The following is a 25,551-nucleotide window of genomic DNA, read 5'->3' as shown; positions in this document are numbered from 1 at the left end:
TTATGAGGCTTTTATGGGTTTTTTTCATGAGTGAGTGGTTTAGTTTCTTCGTCCAATAGCAGTTTTCCATTTTCAACAAATGTCATCCTTGGCGCGACATCGTGAACAATGTTCTTTTGCTTGCAGGTTTAGAGCCAATGTAAATGTGTCAAGATTGGTGTCAAATTTCTTTTCATCATTAAACTAAGTGGCTTACTAGAACTGCCTTGTCTCTTTGAAGGACTTTTATTGAGCATGGGAAAAGTAGGTGAGTCAGTGGCACCAAACATATAAAATTGATTGTGCTATTAAAATATAATATTCCACATGGCTAAAAGCAGTTAAAAATTGAAGTAAAACTTGTAACTGGTTAAAATCTTTATTGGGATCAAATTACAATGGTAATCTATTTCATTTATTTATTCAAAACCGTCGCTGAAAATATTTATTTCCTTGTGTTGAAGTTTTGTGGTTTAGACCGACGTGGCTCAGTATCGACCTGGATCTGGGAAGTTCATGCCTTCTGATGTAGATCTCGACCTGTGCACCAACCAAATTCATGCCTCGGCCGGCATTAACCACGCCGATGAGCTTGTCACTTTTGAAAGGAATGATGAAGTGCTCCACAAATGTCCATTACTCACACAATATTTGTGAAAAGTTACATTTATTATGTATTATGTCAAATAATTGGCGCTCGCACCTATAATTGTATTTTCCACAGGAACCCAAATCTGAAGACACTTTTGTCTGTTGGTGTTTCTGTACAGAAAAGTAAGATATTTTCAAAGATTCCATGGAAAGCACTTGAGTGATTTTTGTTTGATATTCGAACTTTCTTTTTCAAAGTGATAAACGTGCTTGGGGGCGGTAATAACTCGTTTATATAAAATAACTAAGCAAATAACATTACATTCACAATACGTGTGACTGGCCCTTAAGGTCCATTCATGACCACGTGTATTGCAGGGTGCTGTAATGCTGTCGCTGTTCTTACTCTGGAGGGAACCAATATATTTAGCGACAACTATATAAGGAATAATCGAATAATTCATTCATTTGGTTTATAAGAGGAAATGCTCGTTAAAAAAAGAAGAGGAAAAATCCCATCTTTGAACTTGAACTTGAATCTTCAGGGAGTGGCCATGGCATGTTTATTTCGCAAAAATAACGCACTTCACATTCACGTTAATGTTTAAATAACATGGATTTATTCTGGTATTTTTTTTGTATTGTAATAATTATTTAAAGCTTTGAGGTTGCGCTCGGGAAGTTGAATGTCCTTCAGCAACTCTGTTTGTTTACCCTAGTTGAATGGAGCAATCACAGCTGATTTTGGGACAGGGTCAAATGACTGTCCCCTGGTTAATCATTTCTGTATTTTGGGTATTTTATCATCTGCAGAAGCAAATGTTGTCCTTTGCTCCATCTATAGCTGGCTTGAAGTTGTTGTTCTTTTTTTTTTTTTTTTTTACCTCATCCTGGGCGCATCAACATGAACAATCTTATTCTACTTGCAGGTGAGGCAGATGTGGACATAAGTTAAAATATACTTTCTTGTAGTGAATTTCATGTTATGATTAGACTTAATCGCTAACTGTCTTCTTTGAAGGGCTATGCTTGATGCTGGGAAATTCAGGTGAGCTATCCAATAATATTGAGACGATACAGAAAAAAAGACGTTTATTTTGATCACATTGTAATTGAAATTGATTGAAAGACAGTGATGGAAACATCCCTTTACAACACTTTCCTTTCCTTACGTTGAAGTGTCACCATTTAGACTGGGGTGTTATTTCACCAACTGGTCTCAGTATCGACCTGGATCTGGGAAGTTTATGCCTACTGATATAGATCCCGACCTGTGCACCCACCTGATCTATGCCTTCGCTGCCATCAACGACGCCAACGAGCTTGTCACTTTTGAATGGAATGATGAAGTGCTCTACAAATCCTTCAACGAACTCAAAGACAGGTCTGTCCATTACTCACACAATACTGTGAAAAGTTAAATTGATTATGTATTATGTGAAATAATCAGCGCAAACACCTATTTTTGTATCTTTCCACAGGAACCCAAATCTGAAGACACTTTTGGCTGTTGGTGGCTGGAACTTCGGCACAGCAAAGTAATATATTTTAGAGGATTCCATATAAAGCACTAAGTGAGCCTATATGTCATCATTATTTCATTTATTAATGTGGTAACCAGATTCACCAATGTGGTGGCAACATCAGCGAGTAGAAACACGTTCATCCAGTCCACCATCACTATGCTGAGAAAGCACGGTTTTGATGGCCTGGATCTGGACTGGGAATACCCTGGAGCACGGGGAAGCCCTCCGGTGGACAAGCAACGATTCACATTGCTGTGCAAGGTCAGATCCAGATCTCCCTCTCTGTATGTGTCACTTTAGGATTTATGACATTAACGCTGAAACAAAGCACAACTGACTGTGTTCTTCTGTCCTGAAGGAGCTGCTCGCAGCCTATCAAGCAGAAGGAACAGCCACAGGGCGTCCAAGACTTATGCTCACTGCTGCTGTTGCTGCAGGGAAAGCAAACATTGATACTGGATATGAAATAGCAGAGATCTCTAAGTACACGCTTTCCCTTCACAAATCATTCACTAGAGTAGAATTTGTGTTTGCGACGTTAACCTAAGTGTCATTTCATCAGGTACATGGACTTCATTAACGTAATGACCTATGACTTTCATGGCACATGGGAGAGCGTCACAGGCCATAACAGCCCGCTATACAAAGGAGCTCATGAGACTGGAGTTCTCGCTCAGAATAACGCTGTGAGTATTGGGACTAAAATCAAACTTCATTGTACTGCTGTGCGTCACCACATGTGCCACCCTGAGTGCGGAGAAATGAAAGATAAATCAGACATAAAATGGTAGTCAAGCGTGGACAATCTCAAGGATGCCAGCGAATCTCCAGAGACCTTGATGTTTCGGTGTCCACACAATGTTATCAAGAGCCACAGAACGGCAGCCCACATCCTAGGACATGGCCGTCAGAGAGAAGTTGATCAAAAGTAGCGCTTGAAGGATTGTTCGAGTGGTTGAGAAAGAACCTTGGTCAAGAATCTTGGGCTCGCTTTGCTGCCTCTGGTACTAAGTGCCTTGAATCTGTGCGTGGCATCATGACATCGAGATTACCAAGGTATCTTGGAGATTAATGTTGAACCCAGTGTCGTAAACATGTTTTTCCATCGAAGGTCATGGGTCTTCCATCTTGACCACGACTCGAAACACACTTCACTTCAAGTGGCCAGCAATGAGTCCATATCTAAATCCCATTGAACACTCTGAGATCTGAAAAGCAGCAAGATGGCACGAGACGGCCTTCAAGTTCTGGAATTGAGCTTCTTCTGCTTTCTTCCTTCTCCCTTTGCCCCCACGTCAGGACTTTGCTATGAAATACTGGCGTGACCAAGGAGCGCCTGTAGCCAAACTCAACCTGGGTTTTGCCACCTACGGCCGAACGTTTCGTCTTTCATCTGAAGCCAGTCAAGTTGGAGCCCCATCCAGTGGTCCTGCAGCGGCAGGCACTTACACCAGAGAGCCTGGTTTCTGGTCCTACTATGAGGTAGTATTGGTGGCCATGCATCTATTGAAAACGATTTAAGTTTTTAAACAGAATGGATCAGTACTTACAAATTGATTCATATGGAAAAACTGACAGTGTTGATTGTAACATTATAATAAATATTTCATATTTGAACCCCCTCGTTTTTTTCAGATTTGCACTTTTCTCCAGGGGACTTCTGCCACTTGGATTAGTGATCAGCAAGTTCCATATGCCACCAAAGGAGATCAGTGGGTTGGATATGACAACAAGGACAGCTTTGCGAATAAAGTACTTACAGTATCAGCTTCTTTAAACCTATGACTGTGTAATTTCTTTATAAACTAGAAAGCACTTTGCTAAGTCAGCCCCATTCGCTGAAAGCTGTTTTAATAGATGGTTCCGTTCTGGACTGATCCCAGACAGAGCCATTTGTTTTGGAGTAATGAAATGCATTACGAATCATTTATGTTGAAGAAACTCTGCCAAAGACAGTTTAAACGTGCCCTATATTTCCGCAAAAATCGCAATAGTTGATGGCAAAAGCAACCAGTGAAAGCTACATTTGGGAACTCTTTATTTTCACACTCCTGCTTTGTGACAGTGAGAATCCGTAAAAAAATGCACTGTTAAAACATTTTGTTTACAAACTGTGTGAAAGGAAGCACAGGGCAAATGGTGTGACACAACTGAATAGCATTGTGCCACACCATTGTTTTTTTCCTTTTCTTTTCGAAGTGATTAACATGCTTGGCAGAGGTAATAATCAGATTGTACAAAGAAAACTAAGCGGATAACATTGGTTAAGTATGCATCTGTTTACTTTTTTTTTTTTTTTTAACTAAAGGTTCGTTACCTAAAGGACAACCATTTTGGAGGAGCCTTCATCTGGGCTGTTGATCTGGATGACTTCGCAGGACAATTCTGTGGACAGGGAAACTACCCCCTCACTGGGCATTTGCGCTCTCTCCTGGCCTCAGGTGAAAAAAAAACAGAGAACTAGGAAAAATGTTTATTATCTAACATGTATTTGTAAAAGTAAAAAAAAAAAAATATATATATATATATATATATATATATACAGTGGGGCAAAAAAGTATTTAGTCAGCCACCAATTGTGCAAGTTCTCCCACTTAAAAAGATGAGAGAGGCCTGTAATTTTCATCATAGGTACACTTCGACTATGAGACACAGAATGGGGGGAAAGAATCCAGGAAATCACATTGTAGGATTTTTAATGAATAAATTGGTAAATTCCTCGGTAAAATAAGTATTTAGTCACCTACAAACAAGCAAGATTTCTGGCTTTCACAGACCTGTAACTTTTCCTTTAAGAGGCTCCTCTGTCCTCCACTCCTTACCTGTATTAATGGCACCTGTTTGAACTCGTTATCAGTATAAAAGACACCTGTCCACAACCTCAAACAGTCACACTCCAAACTTCACTATGGCCAAGACCAAAGAGCTGTCAAAGGACACCAGAAACAAAATTGTAGACCTGCACCAGGCTGGGAAGACTGAATCTGCAATAGGTAAGCAGCTTGTTGTGAAGAAATCAACTGTGGGAGCAATTATTAGAAAATTGAAGACATACAAGACCACTGATAATCTCCCTCCATCTGGGGCTCCACGCAAGATCTCACCCCGTGGGGTCAAAATGATCACAAGAACGGTGAGCAAACATCCCAGAACCACACGGGGGGACCTAGTGAATGACCTGCAGAGAGCTGGGACCAAAGTAACAAAGGCTACCATCAGTAACACACTACGCCGCCAGGGACTCAAATCCTGCAGTGCCAGACTTGTCCCCCTGCTTAAGCCAGTACATGTCCAGGCCCGTCTGAAGTTTGCTCGAGAGTATTTGGATGATCCAGAAGAGGATTGGGAGAATGTCATATGGTCAGATGAAACCAAAATAGAACTTTTTGGTAAAAACTCAACTTGTCGTGTTTGGAGGAGAAAGAAAGCTGAGTTGCATCCAAAGAACACCATACCTACTGTGAAGCATGGGGGTGGAAACATCATGCTTTGGGGCTGTTTTTCTGCAAAGGGACCAGGACGACTGATCCGTGTAAAGGAAAGAATGAATGGGGCCATGTATCGTGAGATTTTGAGTGAAAACCTCCTCCCATCAGCAAGGGCATTGAAGATGAAACGTGGCTGGGTCTTTCAGCATGACAATGATCCCAAACACACCACCCGGGCAATGAAGGAGTGGCTTCGTAAGAAGCATTTTAAGGTCCTGGAGTGGCCTAGCCAGTCTCCAGATCTCAACACCATAGAAAATCTTTGGAGGGAGTTCTCCCCGTGCTCACATGGGGTTTCCTCCACCTCACGTCAGTCAGGACCCCCAAAAACATGCACTCATCATCGTCTGACCAGCGATGGACACTTATCACCTGGTCCCCGGGCGCGTCCAAGTACGCTGCCCACTGCTCCTGGCTGTGACCCCGGAGGAAGGACAGGCCAGGATGGGTTAAATGCAGAGGAACCATTTCACCAGCCACCATCCAAAGCATGTGCATGTGTGTGTGTGTGTGTGTGTGTGTGTGTGCAAGCATGTGTTGTAGTTTGGTGTGGTGTGTGACAAATAGACTGTTTCTTCTTCTTCTTCTTTTCTCCTTCTTTATCCTAATGAAAATAATGTCTCGATCTGGTTCTTTTCCAATAGATCATCATGCCCTTACAACTGCAAGCGGTGCAGTGGCTGTATTAGTGCCATCGACCGGAGGTCAACCTGACACAACCACCACCACCACCACCCATTCAAGACCCAATGACGAGTTCTGCTCAGGGAAAGCAGGAGGGCTTTACGTTAAGCCCGGTGCCCCCGGATCATATTACAACTGTGCTAATGGCCTGACATTCATTCAACAGTGTCCTGCTAATTTAGTCTTTCAAGATAGCTGTAAATGCTGTAACTGGCCCTGAAGAGTTATCCACAATTTTACACGTGTAATGTGTACCTTTCTCTGAACATAAAGACATATTTTGTCTGACTATAACATGTAATGATTTACTTTATTTGCCAATGTGCCTTCTGGTCATGAAAACAGGTGCAGTTGCACGGTACATACTGTACAAAATGATCTATTGTTAAAGTTGCATTAAGCAATGTTTCTTCTTAGGAAATTGAATCAGAGGACTCCCCGTATTGTGAAGGATTGCTAAATAGTGCCGATCGCCATGAGAATCATCTTCCAAAATATACCGATACATGTGCTTTGCAGCAAACACTTTTGGGCGGCTCAGAGCTCGATGGCACGGATGCCTGTTTAGTTCAAAATGGCAGCAAGTCAGTGTGTGAGTAAACACGTTGGCTGGTGAACAGAGTCTAACGTCCAATAGAACAGAAAAAACATGCGTTGGGTTAACGTGGCCAACACAGTAAACAATAACAATAATTCCTCAGAATGAACGAATTAGTAATGCCTCCATCTGTTAAATGTTGGTTTGTTGTGGAATTCCATTCGATTAAGAAATGTATCCGACAGCACAAGATCTTCGATGAGCAGGAAATAAATTCGGTCAACTCCATACGGCATTTTGGCATTGCAGTTTAAAACTTTAATTTTAAACAGTCAAAAACTTTACATGTCAAAATGCAGGACACTGAATTATATTTTGAAATTCAAGCTTTCTCTTCACAGTTGAAGTGTAGGGCCGACGTGAGACGATCACCACAGCAGATTCTAAAAAACAAACAAGCCGTTGACAGTCCTTTTCCATCAGAGCTCATGTGCAGCGCTATGAGGTTGCGGAAGGTTCCGGATATCGCAGTTTTGAATCAAATTGAAGTAAAACACGACCAGGTCCTCGTAGTTCTTTTTTGAAATTCTTTCATTGATGCCATGGAACCTAAGAAAAATAAGTCATTGTTTTATTACCGTACGTTTTTAACAATGCGACCGCAGTGCGTGATGGAAAATCACTACAAATTCAGATTCAATTCCTTTATGAGCACAAATGTTACAGTTTACAGCCGTTTTTCCAATGGCGATTAAAATCAGGAGGGAGTTTGTTAAAAAAAAAAAAAAAAGCCACCACAATGGATGTCAGCGGAGAGGTTTCTAAAACCTGCTGTACAGTCATTTCTATAGAAATGACTCGGTTGTAACAAGTGATAACCAGTAGTTTCTACAGAACCACGCCATAAATGACTCACCCCACACTCGCGCCTGGCTTAAAACCTAATAGGAGAGCTTGGGCATATCGTTTATAAATGTGCTGGTAACTAAAGGAATTAAGAGGAAGGAAAATGTTATAATAACTCTTATCGGGTGAAGAGCCACCGAGAAGGGAATAAGTTGGAAATAATGGGTTAATTCATGTGCTCAGATGGAGCACAGTTAGAGATCACAGAGGTAACAACTGGCACCGACCCATGAGCAGTGAAGGAAATTAAAAGATAATCAGATAATCAACAAGTGTGCGAAAATGTATTAAACCAATGAAATTTTTGGGAAATTAAAGCATTGGTTATAATTGGGATCAACCTGGAGTTTTAATTCTACAAACTGCAAACAGGCACAAATACAGTTTTTTTTTTTTCCTTTCTGAAATACAAATGAGCAATTGGCACACCAGGCACCATCTGCGCTCCGAGACTCAAGACATTTTTCTTATGTCGGGTCAGACAGTTCTAGCACGTGCTCGGGTTTTGTTTCATATCCTCATTGTGGAGGTAAGAGATAATTCTATGCAATACATTCAACAGGGCACATCCCTTGTCCTGATACAGGAAACCCAACATTTCCCTCACATTTTGACATTGTCTGCAGAATTTAAATATGCTTAAATCGGGGCAAAGGACCTAGGAGTCTCACCTCTGAGCGTCGCCCGGCCTGATCCAGGTCGGGGCGAAACGATAAGTAGCGTCAGTCAGATCTTTGAAGTGACGGCTGTCCGTGTTGCCGATACAAATGCCTGCACATAGAAAAAAATTCCAATCAAAAACGCACCGGGACGTGGAACCGCCACGAAAATAAATGAGCCCCGCCATCCCAGGAGCGTTCTAGTTGGCGTGTCATTTGGCGTCTTACCCGGCGCAACGGTGACTTCTGGATGCATGTCCAGGACCGTTTTCTTGATGATCTGGAACCCAAAACTGGTTTCGTCATACGAGCTGACGGGCAGCGGGTCAAAGCCGTCAACCAACTCCATCTTCACACGCTCGTCCCCTACTGTGGCGTGGATGAGGTCCTGCACCTAGACGAATGATGTTAAGTGAATTGTTATCATGATTTGTGCAATGCGAATGATCAGATCCCTTATTATTGTTCAATATTAATTCTATTCCATATATTTGGGATTTTTCCGCTTCCAAAGATCCCTGAATGCCAAACGGCTGACGGCTACCTCTTGTAATGACTGTGCCGAGTGGATCCGGAGATTAACGTAAGCCTCGGCGTACAAGGGGAGGACGTTTTCCTGTGAGGAGGGAGAACACTTAGTTTCATCTCCAAGAAGATCCCGGGCCGCTAAATTCAAAATCTCCTAAAAATGAGCGACATTACTGGATGTCAGCTTTACCTTCACCCCTGAGTTAAACATGGTGACAGCCGTGGTCGTCCTTATAAAAGCATTGGTCTCTGGTTTTCTTTCCATTACTCTACGACATTACATTTGACATGCATTATTTACTGTACACCAAGAAAATTGTTCCGTTTGATGCGTGAAAAACAATGTTGACGCCGCATAATTACCTCCCAAGAAGTGGCGAAAACAGCCACAGGTTTGACATCAAAAACTTCAACGGGAAGTTAAACTGTCAAGTCAGAAAAGGTTGTTGTCAAAGGAAATCAAGAAAGGAACAAAACAGGGTTGACGAAATAAATAAAAAGGTTTAACCGAGTACATCTTTATGGGAGAGCAGTAGACGACCAGGAAGTCTGACACAAGTTTCTTACTTTATGAGCTAAGTGTTCAAAGGTCCCACGCTCAGGCCCATGAGCAAAGAGCCTGGGCATTGGGTTGTCCTCTAGCCTGAGGAAACAGATGAAGATTCAAGTGGAAATCCATTCAATTGTCTGTGTTGGACGGAACACACGGCAAGTCACAGAATTCCATTCAAACTGTTACGTTTTTTTTTTCCCGATATCCAGGTTTACCCTTGTCGTCACTCTAAAATGGTCCTTCTGTATAAACCTATCCATCTATCTATCCATCTATCTATCCATCTATCTATCCATCTATCGATCCATCTATCGATCCATCTATCGATCCATCTATCTATCCATCTATCTATCCATCTATCTATCTATCTATCTATTTAAAGTTCAAGAGATTATTTGTCACATACATATACATACGGTCATATATATATGCAGTGAAATGTCATGACACCCGGTGATTACGCACAATAAGCTCTATAAGCTGTAAAAATACTGAAATTACTTGAATGTGCGTAATCTACACAAGGTGCTCGCGCAGGCGGCCGCAAGGGGCAGCGCCACAATCGCAATTTTGGGTTCCATAATTATATATATTTAAATGTATATTTAATACAACATAGACAAACAATTATATTATATATAATTATTTGTTTATGTTGTATTAAATATACATGTATATCCCCCTAAATGAAACTTACCTTAATTATTATACTATTGTTTTTGTTAATGAAAAACTGAGTGCTGTGTGTATCTCAGACAATATGAATAAAATCTATCTATCTATCTATCTATCTATTATCTATCTATCCATCCATCCATCCATCTATCTATCTATCCATCTATCTATCTATCTATCCATCTATCTATCCATCTATCTATCTATCCATCTATCTATCCATCTATCTATCCATCCAGTATATAGCACATTTTATCTGAGGGTGCTCTTCTCTTTTGTAAATGTTAATCCATTTCAACAATTTACTGTCAACCCCAACTAGCTCTGCTAGTTTATCTTTTATCTGATCTTTGCATTCTCATCAGGAACGGCGGACCCCGCCACCAACAATGGAGACAGCATATAGAGGAGCACATGCATAAGGCAAATACAGTGAATGGCTGCTTCTTAGAAAGTGGCAGTTTAGGAATAATTTATGCCAGATAAGTATCAAATACGGGATACAAAAAATTCTTAGGGATGACCACTTTAAGGTTACAATTTTGTTTTTAAAGGGCTTTGAAATTGAATTGAGATGTAAGAGACAAAAACATAAATTCCCCCAAAAGATGTCGGGACGTACGACGCGTTGAGAGGCCTTCCCTCGCACCTTTTTACAGCCGCGGCTAAAATGCCGATGGAGCTCTCTCTGGGAGGCATGGAGGAGTGACCAGGCGCTGTCGTCACGCTCAGCTTCACGGTGGCTTGGCCCTTCTCACTTATTCCAATTCTGCAAAACAGGATCACATCCACTGGAATAGCCCACGCAAGTCATAGCTCGAAACCAGGGGTGCAACAGATCACCAAACTCACGGTTCGGATCCTATCACGGATCAGGAAAAAACATTTAAATTAAAAAAAAAAAAAAAAAAAGGGTGGAGCCAAAAATAACTTTGCTTTCCATTAATTCTATAAAAGACTTAAAGAAAGGGACTTTTGCCCGTGGTCTTAAATTAAAACAACATTCAAGATGTCCAATGTTTAAATAAGATCCTAAAATATATTAAATATTTAATACTCACATATATTCAAGTTAAATTAAAGTGCAATATGAGGCACGCATGATACCTTCTTCCTTTAAATATGGTAGTGAATGATAAAATATGATAAGTTTCGCCCCCAGTAACTGAATTTAATTCCAATAAGTAACCAATATCATGTTAAATTTCTCACGTGTATAAAAAAACAAGTCGATTCGAGTCGATTTTGTAGAGAAGTCTGCATCTCACATTGTATTTTTTTCCACTAGCAGATCGTGACTGCTCCGACATTGAGGACGCGTGACGCATAGCGGCGACATCAGCTGTATCCACGGCTCATTCACGACGCGCGGTAAAGTAGCAGCAACATAGTGCGACGAACCGTAATCCAAACATTACGTTTCAGAGTAAAACACAGCACGCGTCCGTCTTGTCCGCCTTCATTTCACCGCAGCCCTGCATCCAGATTGAGGGAATTACGACTTTAAAAAGTAACAGTGGCGGTGAAACTGTACTTGACTATGATTTAAATTTTGCAATTAATCCACGGTGCACATGCGTGCCGAGCCGTGGGCGGGGTGGGTGGGGGGGGGGGGGGGGTTTCCGTACGGATCACGGATCAACCGCATTCAGGTCAACACCACTATTCGAAACACATTCTGAAACACATTCATGCCGGCGCAGGGCGGTGGCAGGTCCTCACAGAGCGGCAGGTCCCTCCAGGCCTCCGATGACTCCGTCCAGCACGGCGAGGCCCTCGTCCAGGACGAATGAGAGCTGCACGCCGCGCCGCTTCAACGCCTGCACCATGCTCACGGCCCCCGCCTGACCCCCCACCTTGACGGGAAGCAGAGATTCCCAGGACGGACACAGAGACATGAACGTAGACGCTTGTGTTAATCTGGGGTTTCAACTGTTGATCCACGCATTTTGGGCGGAAACACAGGGACGTTTCAGCCCTCAGAGAGTAATCCGCGTACTTCTTCGTCGTGACCCAGGCCGATGTAAAACCCCCTCCGCGGCGCGTAACCCTTCATCAGTAGATACTCCAGAGCCTGGAGGATTCCCTGCAGATAAAACACAACAATTAGTACCATCACCATGATAATACAACGCCAGGAAATACCGCGTAGATTTTTAGTGGAAGGACCGACTCACAAAACTCTCACCATCACAGAGTGCTTGTTGTCGATGGCGCCTCTGCCGTAGATGAAGCCGTCCATTTCCTGGGCCGAGAAGGGAGGCGCGTCCCAGCCGTCGGACTGCGACGCGGGGACCACGTCGATGTGGGCCAGCAGCATGTAGGGAGGCCAGGCCGGCTGGGAGCCCGGCACCCACAGCAGGTGGCTGTAGTTGGCGATCACCTCGTGGTGGACCAGCCTCGAGGTAAACACCGTTGGGAAAGCTGAGACGGAAACAGGTTTGTAGCTTGAACGCTTTATTGAGCTATTTTTTATGATTCATCTTATTCATTTTCGTAGCATTAAGTATTACATACTGTGTTTATCACCGGCACAATTACTAATCAGGTCACCATGGTAACAGACAGTGTTTTCAGACTCTAATGCTATTGCGAAGGAAACTATTGTGACAAAAAAAAAATAATTATCTTCAATAATTCTAATTTTTCAATTCATGCACCATCTTGCGCCTCACGAAAGGCTGAGATTACCGAGAGTGTGCATTACTCCCCATGGTAAACTAATTTGTCACCATTCAGAAAATATTCAGTAGAACGTACAATGAAAACAATCGTATCAATGACGATACACACAAGAAAAAAATCCTGACATGATTATCAGCACAGCAGGAAAAGCACCCGCCGCTCCCACAACAGCTGCCAATAGAAGCCAACACATTATAATAAGCCGTGAATAAAAGTAGGATGAATTTGGGGACAGGCCGAGAACAAAACGTGCCTCTCAAACTCTTGCTTGCATCACCTGTTGTGACGCTTCCCCTTCCGACGTAGCACAGTGCGAGAGAGATCTCTGCAAAGAGATTCCTCGTCAAAGTGCCCTCGTTAAAAAAAAACGAGAACAAAAAATGGTGTTTGGCATTTCTATTTGTTTTCCTGAATTCATCCCCCCGGATGAAACGAACCACGAGATGACTGTGAAGTCCCCGTTCTAATTAGCCCTCCACCGCGTGGGCAGATGAAAATAAGAACAATAATACTGTCTTCCACTAAAGGCCCCAAACAATATAAAGGGTTTGGGTTATTTTATAGAGGGTTTTTTTATTAAGCCTGAAGCCTGTTATGGGTCAAAACACAAAATTCAATATGCAACAAATATTATAATCATCTGACAACATGGAGTGCTAGTGTTGCATTGTGTGTCTGGCATCACAATCCAAGATGAATTGATCACTTGTCACTCTGTTTAACATTTTGTTGAATCAATGGTGTTATTAATAATGGAAAGCTAGGGCCACTTCAAAACTATTTTCCAAAATGAAATCAATTGGAAATGGATCGTTTGTTGGCAGGAATTTATCACAGGTAAAAGTTATAAGAGGACATAAAAACTCAGAGTCCTGGTAGAAGCGGGAAAGGAGAAACGGACGGTCTGGAGGAAAACAATGATTTGTTTCTGTTGGGACTAGATGCCTGCAAGATGGAAAACATACAACCAACTGAGTTGTATAAAAGCAGCAGATTGAATTCTGCTTCCATAATGTTTTGCAAGTGTGTTTTGTAAAGGGCCGAAAGACAGATGTTTGGAAATATATGATATATACAGTGTATGATATGGATGAGACAGTATGTATTCACCTTTCCGTAACAGCCTGCTGAATTCGAGCAGAGCAGTGAAGTTGAGCTCCTTTGCCGACACAGTGGGGATCCGAATAGCCTCTGTACGAAGCAAAAAAATGTAATTCAATTTAAAAAATACATCAAAAAGTGTCAACATACAATTTGCAAGTACATTTGTATTCTCAAAATACATTCAAATTCTGGCATTAAAATTGACCCTGCAGTAACATCATCTTTGGCGTATCATAGCAGCATTAACCTTTTCAGCAATTTGTGCTACAGAAGCTTTTCTGGGGGATCCAACCAGATGGACGAGACTTTGCTGCCCCATGAGCCCATGACCCTGTTGCCGGTTCACCGGTTGTCCTTCCTTCCTTACTATGACCACTTTTGGTAGGTACTAACCACTGCATACTGGGAACACCCCACGAGACCTGACATTTTGGAGATGCTCTGACCCATCACAATTTGGTCCTTGTCAAAGTTTCTCAGATCCTGTCCATTCTTCCTGCTTCCAACACATCAACTTCAAGAACTGACTGCTCATTTGCTGCCTAATATATCCCCACCCCTTGACAGGTGCCATTGGAACCAGATGAGCAATGTTATTCACTTCACCTGTCAGTGGTTTTAATGTGGCTGATCAGTGTTTATTACATAAGGTATATACAGTATAAAATATATGGCATATACAGTATATATGATATATTGCATTACACAGTATATATAATATATATGGCGTATACAGTATATATAATATATGTCGCATTATACAGTATATATAATACAGAAGGTGTATACATTATATATGATATATTGTATTATACTGTATATATAATATATATTGCATTATACAGTATATATAATATGGCATTAGCTGCCATTCTAAATCCTAAATGCACCCTATCAACTTTATTCCATTGTGATCACTCCTACACTAAAACAAATCAGTCCAGATGTACAAAACAACACTGAACGTGCTGATCGTTGCATGCAGTCTGACATTTCAACAAAACATACAACGATCCACCCCAAAACTCTACATACTCCACCCAGTACTGTGGTGGGGGATACTACACCTTGTCTCTTATATCTCTCTCTAGAAAACACATCCAGGCGCAACTGAACTCCAAAACCTGTTCCAGGCCCCCCGTGTACGTGTAAAGCGAGTGAAATACTGCAACCAAAGCCTCGAATCGACCTTTGAAAGTTTCCAGGACCTGCTCCCTCTGCTGCTGCCCCATTTCCAGGCTGAACCGCTTCGTCTCCTCCCAGTGCGCAAGCTCCAGCCCCGCGTTGACATCCAGCGTAAGAGTTCTGACACTCGCCACCGCGAGCAACACCAGCACAATGAACGACAGGGCAAAGGCCAGAAGCTTCAAAAATCTCAACGCGTTGCATCTCGTTCCGCGGTCCGTCATTTTGGATCAGATATGGCGCCGTGGAGGTGGAGGTGGAGGTGGCGGTGGCGGTGGAGGTGGCGCTGTCACCTCGGCTCCGCTGCTCCGTCACTACGGCCCCGGCGACTCCATGCTGCCTGCGCCTGGCTCCGTACGGCGCATGCGCAGAAAACCACCCTGTCATCGCTATTTACTTTTGTATTTAATTCTGAAAGTTACAAAAATTCAAAAGATATATATATATATATATATATATATATATATATATATATTATAATTATGAAAAAATAAATTCTAAAATAATAAACCCAAACAAAATATGCATCCAAGATTAATACGATTGAATTGAATTGATTTGGTGAATAAAGAAATACATTTTCTGTATTTTTATTATTATTATTTTATTTTATTTTTTTAATATTACAGAAGATAGTGGAGAAGTAGTTGTGTTGTAGGACCGGGCTGTTCCGAGCCTTTTTGGTGATTTCGTTCCTTTCGAGTTCGTCAAAGTTTGATTCAAACTGTTCACGTTCTTTTTTTGTTTGTTTGTTTGTTTTTTTTCCGGGTTCCCTCTTCGATTTGTGCGACGTCAAAGAGACATCGCCGTGTGTGGGAGACTATTTGGAATAAGAGTGATGAGTCAATTCAAACTTCCAGATTCAAGATTCAAGATTCAAGGGGTTTTTCGATTTCACATTCGGAGACGAACGCCGTCATAGAAGGAAAATGATAAATCGAAGAGCTGTTAACGTGGAATTTAACTCTGTAGATTCACCGAACGTCAGCACGAGAGACACGACATCAGATCCTGTGTTTTATTTCACGTTTCCAACAAAGATTTTACAATATTTGGCAAGCATACGCCTAAAGCGGCCGAAGGCTCCCTCTGGTGGCCGGGCCGCAGAAGGCCGCGCTGCACACCCCCACGCACCTCCTCTGTGTGGGGCTCGGTGGCAGCAGTCGTGTCACTGTGCTGCTGGGTGGCTGTGTGTTTTGTGCAGCTGAGCTGGCAGACAGGCTGTTTTGGGGTTAGTTATTTTTTTTGTCCGCGCCGCCCCAGCGGCCAAATGACCCGCCGGCTGCCACTGAGCTGCGCCGAGCATTAGAGGGATTCTGCTGAGTGCTCCACAATTTCACTGATGCTGGGCTTCAGCCCATGTCAGGCGTGTCAGCCTAGGCCAGAGCTGAAAAGGAAGTGACCAAGTGCCATAGTGCTTCACCACTCTCCCTCTTTGAGTACCCTCTCGGGTGGTGGAGTGTCCGTGAGGTGATCTTTCCTCTGATTTCCAAGTTGGCAAGCAGCAGCGTCTCTGCAGAGTCTTCTCTACTGCAGGGGATGCCGAGGGGGACCTAAACAGCTCTGACCCGTCGAGGCATGGACTCCACAAAAGCGCTTAAGGTGTCCTGTGGTATCTGGCACAAAGACGTTAGCAGCAGATCCTTTGAGTTGCGAGGTGGTGTGTGGTCTCCATGGATCGGGCTTGTTGTTCCAGCACATCCCACAGATGCTCGATGGGATTGGTCTAGGGAAATTGGAGGCCAAGTCAAGACCTTGAACTCTTTGTCATGTTCCGCAAACCATTCCTGACCATTTTTTGCAGTCTGGCAGGGCCCATTATCTTGCTGAAAGAGGCCACGGCCATCAGGGAATACCGTTGCCATGAAGGGGTGTGCTTGGTCTGCAACAACGTTTAAGTAGGTGGTACGTATCAAAGTAACATCCACATGAATGCCAGGACCCAAGGTTTCCCAGCAGAGCATTGCTCAGAGCATCACACTGCCTCGGCCGGCTTGCTTTCTGCCAATGGGGCGTCCTGGTGCCATCTCTTCCCCCGGTAAACAACGTATACGCACCCGGCCATCCACATGATGTGAAAGAAAACGTGATTCATCACCTGCCGTTTTGGAGATGCTCTGACCCAGTCGTCTAGCCATCACAATTTGGTCCTTGTCAAAGTCACTCAGATAGTTATGCCTGTCATTTTTCCTGCTTCCAACACATCAACTTCAAGAACTGACTGTTCACTTGCTGCCTAATATATCCTTGACAGGTGCCATTGGAACGAGACGAGCAATGTTATTCACTTCGCCTGTCGGTGGTTTATATGTTGTGTGTGATTGATGTAGTCACAGGAGCATGTAGACCAGCTCCTGCTCTTACACAAGAACTTACACATTCCATTATTCACCAGCTAAGCATTGACTATGTTGAACTTCCGTGCATTGTCTGTATTTCGTTGGGGCCTATTTTTTGTCTTCTCTCCACCCCCGCACATATTCCACAGAAAGCGTTATCTTTGAGAGCTGGTGAAGAATTCTATATTGTTCTCGTATGAAAGCTGTTTTTGATATACAGCAATTTTTTTTGTTCTTCTATGCTTACCCTAACAGGAGGATTTAAGTTGAGGAGAAGTCTTTATAATTTATTTGTGAATAAGGGCAGCTATTTTACCAAGTGATTCAGAACATGCCGAAGTCTGTATTAATGAATTATTACTCATAAGGATGCTGCTACAGGCACACTTGTTTTGTTTTTTTTCCTTGTTGGTTCTTGCCATGCTGGTTAATATTTCAGTTGACACATCTCTTCCATTTGTTACTATTATATTAATAAAAGACAGAAGTAAATTCATCTGTTTATTTTAATTATAGATCAATACAAATACGGTATGTTTAAAAAGCAGCAAGTAGTCACACAGTGAGAAAAAATAATGTATAGAAATCCAAAATGTAATTGTTTTAAAATGCAATGTGTAGCCCTCTGAATCAGAATCGAATGGTGAGGTGCCTAGAGATTGCCACCCCTAGAACCAATTGAGACTGTCGCACTAATAAAACAAAAAACAACAACCTAATCAAACGAGTCCAGAGTGGCCACGTCCTGCGTCTGGTCCCGAAGCGTCAGCGCCTCCTCACTCAGATCGTCCAGCAGCGACATAAATGGGTTGTAGGACGTTTCCTCCATGCAGGCGTAAACGAGGTAGAGGAGACAGGCCACGATGACGAAGACCAAAATCTGGATGTAGACGGGCACGAGGCGGCGCTCCACCTCCTCCCTCTCCCGTGTCAGGGGGCTGGCGGGGGGGTCCGGGTACTTGTACTGGATCGGTCGCCCCGCGGCGCCCTTGATCGGCCTCCGACGGGTCGCGCTGAAGAAGTCACAAAACGCATTTAAAAACACTTCTTTTTTTTAACCAGTGAGCTACTTGGTAATTTGTGCATTGTTATAAAACACCATTTCCATAGCCAATTCCTGATTAGAAGTGACACCGCACAACCATTAACAGAATGATATTTAACTGTGCAAGTTTTTTTTTTTTTAAGTTAAAATGACCAGAATCATAATCAATGTATTCCACCAAGTACTTCGAGGGTATTTACATCCACAATACAGTGGTACCTCGACTTACGACTGTAATTCGTTCTATAAGAACGGTCGTATGTTAAAACAGTCGTATGTCGAAGCAATCTTTCCCATATAAATTATGAAATCATGAAGGGTGAAAATAAACAAAACACACAGCACAAACACAGTAAATATAAAAAAAATATATAGATAAGCCACGAACTACATGCACACACGATTGCTGACTGGCCGCCGACGCCCCAACTGCAAATTTCCACGCTCGTATCTTGGTGCAGTCGGTCGCAAGTCGATACAAATTCTCGCCACTATCGCCACTCGTATCTTGGATTAGTCGTTAGTAGATGAAGAACTAAGTCGAAGAACTGATGTACTAGGAATTTGTTCTGGTGAGATTTGGTGCATTTCTCTACAGACAATTAGCACAAAAAAAAAAAAAAAAGTAACAGTCTGAGAAAAAAAGATACAAAATGCAATATTATGCACAGGGGTCATGGGCTGTGAGTTGAACACACGCACGCACGCACGCACGCACGCACGCACGCACGCACGCACGCACAAATCATTGTGGTTGTTGTGCCTACATGATGCCAGTAGGTGAAGGTCCAGTAGCTGGAAACGTCCCTCCGAGAACCCCCTCCACACATTCCTGCAGGAAAGTAGAAACTTTTTTTAAGAGGACAAAGAAAATAAAAACATGGTCAACTTGTGGTCACCGATGTCTGAGCCGAGCCATTCAAAGAGAGAAGTCAGAAGGATGATCAATAGTTAATAGTCTGAAGCTTTAAACACAGAGAGAAGGTCAGAAGCCACTAGGTGCATCTACAGTATATATAGATCGTACAGCCCAGGTCGCAAATTAACCACCAAAAAAAGCCACGTCCACGGACTTTGCTCAATAAGTCACAGAGATGAGAAACCGTGTAAAAGCAAAGTGGAAACAGGAGGAATGTGCCTTGATTTCCTGTTTGTAAGGGGCGGCGGGGGGCGTGTAGAAGATCGTCTCGTTCTTCAAGGTGTAGTTTTCTCCCTTTGGCAAATTCGGCTAAGGAAAAGAAGCACAACGTACATCACACCACACAGCTGTACGGTCTTAATCCTGCGCACCCAAACCGAACAGCACGCTCAGAGGCCGGCGAAACCGTCGTCCAATTCAGCACCCACCACCAGAGTTTACGTAGATGGTTTTAGCACCACTGACCACATGAGCCTGCGGGCAATCCTCCTGCACACCCCATCTCTCCAGATCTGCTCTAGACTTGGACAGGAGAGAACTCTGACTCTCCATCTGTATCTCACACGGTGAAACGACGTATTACTCATTTTACATACGTTGGAATACAACAGTCGGGGGTTCATTTGTTTGCCCGCTAGTTACTGCAATGTGACTGACTCGCCTCCTCCACCAACTGAGTGATGCTGAAGGTGCGAGACCTGGCAGAGGCGGGGGAGGTGGAGCCATCGGTCCTGGCTGCCAGAGGCGGAACCTGTTGGCGGGTTTAGGGTACATTGCTCGTCACGTCAACGTTGCTATTGGCCAAAAAAATAAATAAATAAAAATACGGATTCAAAGAGCAACATTTTCAGTTACGATAATAGTGAAGGGGCTGATTTTGACTGGTTTGTTTGAACAAAATCAGAAAAACAGATAATGTGAAACTGTCACCGAGCTTCAATAAAACGCAACCAGGCATGCTTCTTTGTGTGTGTGTGTGTGTGTGTGTGTGTGTGTGTGTGTGTGTGGAAGAGAGAGTTGAGGGTGTTTTTCAATTTGAATGGGACCTCAATAGAACAACCTCAGAGTATTCATGCCAGTACAAGTTCCTGAGCACCTGTGCATCCCTACGTATACCCGTGTGAAAATGCAGCCAACAATGAAACAGTGCTCCCTAATAATAATAATAATAATAATAATAAACAACCCATATCCACCTTGGGAGAAAGCAGTGACCTAACAGTAGTTCATGTCTTCCAGAGGTGGGGAAAGGCTTTCGCGTACCCCTGATCCTAATGGCTGCCCAGCAGAGGACACGGCGCTAAACCCGGTGGGAATCCGCGAGCAGTGAGCTCGACTCGGCTCCGATCGGGAGTGCACCGCATTCCGCGCATTTTTTCTGGAGCTGGGCTCCCAGCGCTGAGGGGCACAAACACATTTGTGGAGGGCGGCGAGCGAACACACACACACACACACACACACACACACACACACACACACACACACACACACACACACACACACACACACACACACACACACACACACACACACACACACACACACACACACACGTTGGATTTACCATTTTTGAGGACATTAAAAAGCAACGGTGGTGAAAACGGTCGTCATTTTGTGATGGCAACTCTTCCTGTAAAATGTTAAGAACAAAAAAAAAACACTAGAATCAAAAACTTCAAAATGTGACCACTTGAGGGAGCTGCAAGCGCACTACCAAGCTATTACAAGGGTAACGAGGGCCGGCTCGAGCCATTTCACCACTCTAAGCGAACGGTCAATAGGAGGGGGGTGGGGGGGGGGAAAGTGTCCCCATCACAGTTTGGTTCCATAAGGAGACGTAAAATAAAATCCACACTGTTCTGCCACGCCTGTCTCAGGCACGCGGTTGCTGGCACACGCATCGTCGGTGCCGTCAGGGAGGGACACGGGTGCGCACCCTCGCTCCCTCTCTACGCCTGCCCCCCGGGATGGCGGCCTTTATCGCCCATTGGATGAGCCTGCCCTGGGGGCGGTGTGGGGGGTAGCACTGAGACAGACAGACACTCACCTGGCAGCTCTCTTCGTGGGTCTGCTCCAAATGTGAAAGCGTTTCTTGTCCAGCCTGCTCCAAATCTGCACAAGTCACAGAAAACCATGAAAGTATTATCACCCTCGAGGATTTATGGAATCTATGCGTGTGGATAACATCACGTTGTTCAGCTTTACCTGATTCTTCCTCCTCCTCCTCGTCCTCCTCCTCCTCCTCACTGTCAGAGTACAGAACCGCATCGTCCGCTCCGTTCACACAGGGCCGAACGTCGCTCTGAAGCAGCTTCTGCAGCCTCCTCTCATACAGGGCCCGGGTGGAGCCTGGCACAGAGACAGACAAATCAAAAAGGTCCGAGTCGAGCGCCTCCAGCAGCGGGGAAAGGGAAAACCCCTTACTATCCAGACTGCACCGCCAGTGTCGGGCTTTCAGATCATTTGGAACAAATAATGAAAACCGGCCGTCCTGCTCATTACTCATTCTCCACAAGCATTCACTCATTCGTTAGCATTAGACGTTTACTGTATCAGGACTTTTTTTTTTAGGCTTACACAACATGCATAGTTAATATCAATATCAAAAAGGTCTAAAATATTGACGACCCCCCCCTCTTTTTTTTTTTTTTTTTTTTTTATAATAAAAAAAAAGCCTTGGTTTTGCTTGCTGGACACATGTTTCACACATCAAACTGTTTGAAAATGCCTCATGGGGGTTTGTTGACATGCAACCTGACAAAAAAAAAACCAACAACAAAACACTGACTTTATTGTTTGACTTCATGTTGTGAAAAATAAGTTATTTTTCATGTCCTATATTGCTTTTCCTAAATGATTTCAGGAGGAGATGACTGCTTTTCCCTCCTGATGCCAGTCCGAAAGAGTCCGGGGACGTAGCGGTGGCACAAGTCGATCAGGTCGAAATTCGGGTTAAATTTGTTTTTGTATTCAGTATTTTTTGTGTAAGTTCAAACAGTGTTTTCCTCTTAAAATATAGAAAACATCCCAGATGAGACCATTCCCTTCATTTGTGCCCTTGGTCATTGTCATTCATGCTCTATTCTCTCTATAATTATTTAAATAGCACATCATTTCGATTTTAGCCAAGCAGTGCCGGATTTGGCTCCTTCTTACATCAAAGAGCTTTATTTTTTTTATCTCTATATCCAGCCTCAGAGTCAGGCTGTCTTGTGCTCAAAGTTCAAACCGTGAGGTGATTTGAGGTCGTTTGCAGTCAGTGCTACAAGCATTCCGAGTACACTGCTTTTAGAACGCTGCATTTTGTTAATGTTTTTCCGCCGGCAGCACCAGGGGAGCGCGTGTTGGTTAGGGGGTCTGCCCTCCGCCTTTTTAGGCCACTTAAGCTGGAATTGTCACTGTTTTTTAGCCACTGTTCCACCATTGATGGTGGAAAACGTCTTGGGACACTTTTAAAAAAAGACGGCAGCCACAGATGATCACACAAGTTTCATATTTAAAAAAAAAAAATACTTGCCAATAAAAGTGAATATATTCAATAACAGTAATATTATATTTGAAAGTCAAGGGTAATTTTGGTTAGACTAACCTGATAACCTTAACAAAACATGAGACGGTTCAACACAGGCACTCTCCACTGTCTGGTTGAACTGAAGTTTCCAGCCAAGTCCAACTTCACTTTTAATAAACCACCGGCGGTGTTATGTGTTTATGTATTTAATAGTGTGCAGCAACTTTGGTGCATTATAAAACTTTAATTTAGGTCACAGGAGAGAGACGGGGCTCACACAAGGCCAACTGTGAATTAATAATGACAGGGCTAGAGCCACAAAATTAAAAAAGGAAACTCATATGAAGTAATCGAGCACGTAAACAAAAACACGGGGACGAAAAAGTTTCCACAGCAGCGAGTTTCCTTCGCTTGTTTATTTGCTACATTTCGTTCCTTTGCTCCAGCAACATCAAGAGCAATCTGCCAGCCAGTCTGCTCTGCGTGTCTGCTTTTTGTGACATAAAATGTAGTATAAAATCTATAAAAGCTCCTCAAGGCATGTGTGTGTGTGTGTGTGTGTGTGTGTGTGTGTGTGTGTGTGTGTGTGTGTGTGTGTGTGTGCGCGCGCGGGTGAGAGAAAGAGAGAAAATCCACACAAAAGGTTTTGTGACTAATATGTTCTTTTTGCAAACCTCCTACTCGGTTAAGCAGCTTCAGCGTGCGACTTTAACTTGGATAAATAAGTCAGTTGTGCTTTTCAAGAGCTTCTCCCGCACCCACGCAGGGAGAAAGCATGTCGATCGGCTTCTCAGGGTCATTGTCTTGTTTTACTTTGCTTTGCTTTTGCTTGTGTGTGTGCCAAGTACTTTCAAAACTTAGAAAAATCAAATCCCCTGCACGCCAAGAATTGCACTCCCTCGGGCGTTAGTAACGCTACCCGATGCGTGTTGCGCTTCCCAACGCGCTGTGTAAAGTGGATGGAAGACGGATCTGCTCACCGACAATGGGTCCGGCTTTGACTCCATGTTGGAGCAGCGCAGCCTTGAGCTCGTCATCAGTCAACCCACGGGGGTCCGGCGTCTCCGCGCCGTCCAGATCCTTCCTCTTTTTGTTTTCCTGGTGAAAAATAAAACAAAAACAGTAGAAGACGACGTCAACGACGTAAATCCCACATGTTTTACAACGCAATATTTAATGCTGCAGCCGGAGGAAGCATAAGAGCAGAGAACGACTTATCGCAAAACAATTAGAGTTTCCTGTCATCAGATTTGATAAGATTCCAATTATGACAAGTCGAGGATGGTGGTGCAGCCTGTTGCTGGTTTCAAAACGTATTGAGATGTGCAGGGATTTTGTTTTTGGAACTATACTGATAATCATAAGGAAAAGTACAAAAATAAACACAGCCTTCCTCCTATCGTTTCGTAACACGACCTAAGAATAGATGTGCCGAGATGTGCCGTGATCTTCAGCTGCACTCAGCTCCTCCTGGCAGTGGTAAGTGCATGTGACAGGTGTGTGTGTGTGTGTGTGTGTGTGTGTGTGTAGCACATAGTGAGACATGCAGCCCTCCACTACAGCAATGTCCCATATGTAAATGTATACCAATGGGGGGCCTTGGTGGCGAGTGACCCAGATTACAAAATAGCCACACACACACACACACACACACACACACACACACACACACACACACACACACACACACACACACACACACACACACAGAGACACCTGCTGACCTTGCAGTATGTTGGCTCAAATGCATTCAAAGCAGCGTTTGTCTGGGGGGAAAAAAAAGCTGCCAAAAACATTGTTCACACATTTTGCATTGGGGCAAAAAGTCCCTTTACTCGTCCGACCCATTTTTCCAACCAACCTAAAAAAAATTAAAAAAATAAAATACTTGAGGGCTAGGGTCCGTTCTGTGGGTGTCAGGTGCGTGTTGCACCACGGGCCGTTTCAAAATGCAACACACGGTGCTGGAACGAGCCCCAACAGCCAGAACCGGCACCGGTGGAAACTACCTCCACCACCGAACTGCGAATAACTATGAAAAACAAACAAACAAACAAACAAAAACAAGAAGGCGTCAACTCACAGCATGGTGCGCTGGCTCCTCCTCGTCGCTAGAGAAATCAGCGGCGTTTTCCCGGTCAACGTGTTTCAAAAACAGCTCCACATAAACCTCCTTCCTGCTCTCGGCGGGCGGCAGCCCGACACTCCGGGCCACCAGCTCGGACCTCAGTCTGGACTTGGACAACTTTGTCGGGTCCTCCACAAACGCGGGCATGGCGTCGAGGAGCTGACCCACCCAGCGTGAAACTGAGACGCGGCCGGTCAACAGACGGAGGACGCGTGCGCCCGGGCCGGCCCTCAAACACACACCTACACGCACACGCACACGCACGCACGTACACGTACACGCACACACACGCCGGCAGCTGCAAGCCCCGCCCCGCCCCGATTGATTGACTGATTGATTGATTGATGGACAGCTAATCAAGCCAATCAGGGAGCTCCCTGCCGCTGTCGTTGCGTTGATCAAAATGAATGAATGACGTCGAACGTCCACCCAGAATCGTGCATTCATTCGTTTATTTCCTACGGGCCCACACGTTTTGGATTTATTTTTCTTCTTTTTTTTTTTTTTG

At 43.7% G+C, this 25,551-nt stretch overlaps 3 protein-coding genes across 6 annotated transcripts; 1 reads left to right on the top strand and 2 right to left on the bottom strand.

The window, feature by feature from the left end:
* Window positions 1-1,595: 1,595 nt before the first annotated feature.
* On the top strand, window positions 1,596-4,560 carry LOC307241238 (acidic mammalian chitinase-like; the record flags this gene model as incomplete). Its single annotated transcript, XM_080015278.1, has 9 exons — window positions 1,596-1,618; window positions 1,763-1,954; window positions 2,052-2,108; window positions 2,192-2,357; window positions 2,455-2,579; window positions 2,659-2,782; window positions 3,396-3,578; window positions 3,732-3,848; window positions 4,405-4,560. The coding sequence occupies 9 exons, from the start codon at window positions 1,596-1,598 to the stop codon at window positions 4,558-4,560; spliced, it is 1,143 nt and encodes a 380-aa protein (XP_079871404.1).
* A 2,550-nt stretch (window positions 4,561-7,110) lies between these two features.
* On the bottom strand, window positions 7,111-15,443 carry pm20d1.2 (peptidase M20 domain containing 1, tandem duplicate 2). Its single transcript, XM_080014922.1, has 13 exons — window positions 15,106-15,443; window positions 13,923-14,003; window positions 12,316-12,551; window positions 12,127-12,213; window positions 11,850-11,983; window positions 10,777-10,896; window positions 9,467-9,542; window positions 9,263-9,324; window positions 9,090-9,168; window positions 8,916-8,987; window positions 8,600-8,765; window positions 8,384-8,483; window positions 7,111-7,415 (listed from the first exon to the last, which is right to left on the bottom strand). Exons 1-13 carry the CDS (start codon window positions 15,323-15,325, stop codon window positions 7,286-7,288), a joined length of 1,563 nt encoding a protein of 520 aa, XP_079871048.1. The 5' UTR covers window positions 15,326-15,443; the 3' UTR covers window positions 7,111-7,285.
* A 2,485-nt stretch (window positions 15,444-17,928) lies between these two features.
* Window positions 17,929-25,312, bottom strand: lemd1 (LEM domain containing 1). Of its 4 annotated transcripts, none has more exons than XM_080014928.1 (7): window positions 24,999-25,311; window positions 23,896-24,013; window positions 21,610-21,753; window positions 21,452-21,516; window positions 20,969-21,034; window positions 19,253-19,317; window positions 17,929-18,453 (listed from the first exon to the last, which is right to left on the bottom strand). In XM_080014928.1, exons 1-7 carry the CDS (start codon window positions 25,188-25,190, stop codon window positions 18,156-18,158), a joined length of 948 nt encoding a protein of 315 aa, XP_079871054.1. In that variant the 5' UTR covers window positions 25,191-25,311; the 3' UTR covers window positions 17,929-18,155. The 4 variants fall into 4 exon arrangements, with proteins under 4 accessions (XP_079871054.1, XP_079871055.1, XP_079871056.1 ...); XM_080014931.1 differs by lacking the exons at window positions 17,929-18,453; window positions 19,253-19,317 and adding exons at window positions 19,592-20,155; window positions 20,601-20,802 and having other exon boundaries at window positions 24,999-25,312; XM_080014929.1 differs by lacking the exon at window positions 20,969-21,034 and having other exon boundaries at window positions 24,999-25,308.
* Between the last annotated feature and the right edge of the window lie 239 nt (window positions 25,313-25,551).

This window comes from Zeus faber (genome assembly GCF_960531495.2).
Source record: "Zeus faber genome assembly, chromosome: 15".
In the NCBI taxonomy this organism is placed as follows: Eukaryota; Metazoa; Chordata; class Actinopteri; order Zeiformes; family Zeidae; genus Zeus; species Zeus faber.
The sequence above is the reverse complement of the archived record's forward strand: the minus strand, read 5'-3'. Positions and strand labels throughout refer to the sequence as shown.

Coding starts and splice junctions, on each gene's coding strand:
- pm20d1.2 (XM_080014922.1), bottom strand. CDS start 15,325: ATGACGGACCGCGGAACGAGATGCAACGCGTTGAGATTTTTGAAGCTT. Junction 12,214..12,315: donor ACAACAAGCACTCTGTGATG/GTGAGAGTTTTG, acceptor TTTTATCTGCAG/GGAATCCTCCAGGCTCTGGA. Junction 8,484..8,599: donor AGAAGTCACCGTTGCGCCGG/GTAAGACGCCAA, acceptor TTCTATGTGCAG/GCATTTGTATCGGCAACACG.
- lemd1 (XM_080014928.1), bottom strand. CDS start 25,190: ATGCCCGCGTTTGTGGAGGACCCGACAAAGTTGTCCAAGTCCAGACTG. Junction 21,517..21,609: donor GGAGGAGGAGGAAGAATCAG/GTAAAGCTGAAC, acceptor TGACTTGTGCAG/ATTTGGAGCAGGCTGGACAA. Junction 21,035..21,451: donor CCCACGAAGAGAGCTGCCAG/GTGAGTGTCTGT, acceptor AACATTTTACAG/GAAGAGTTGCCATCACAAAA.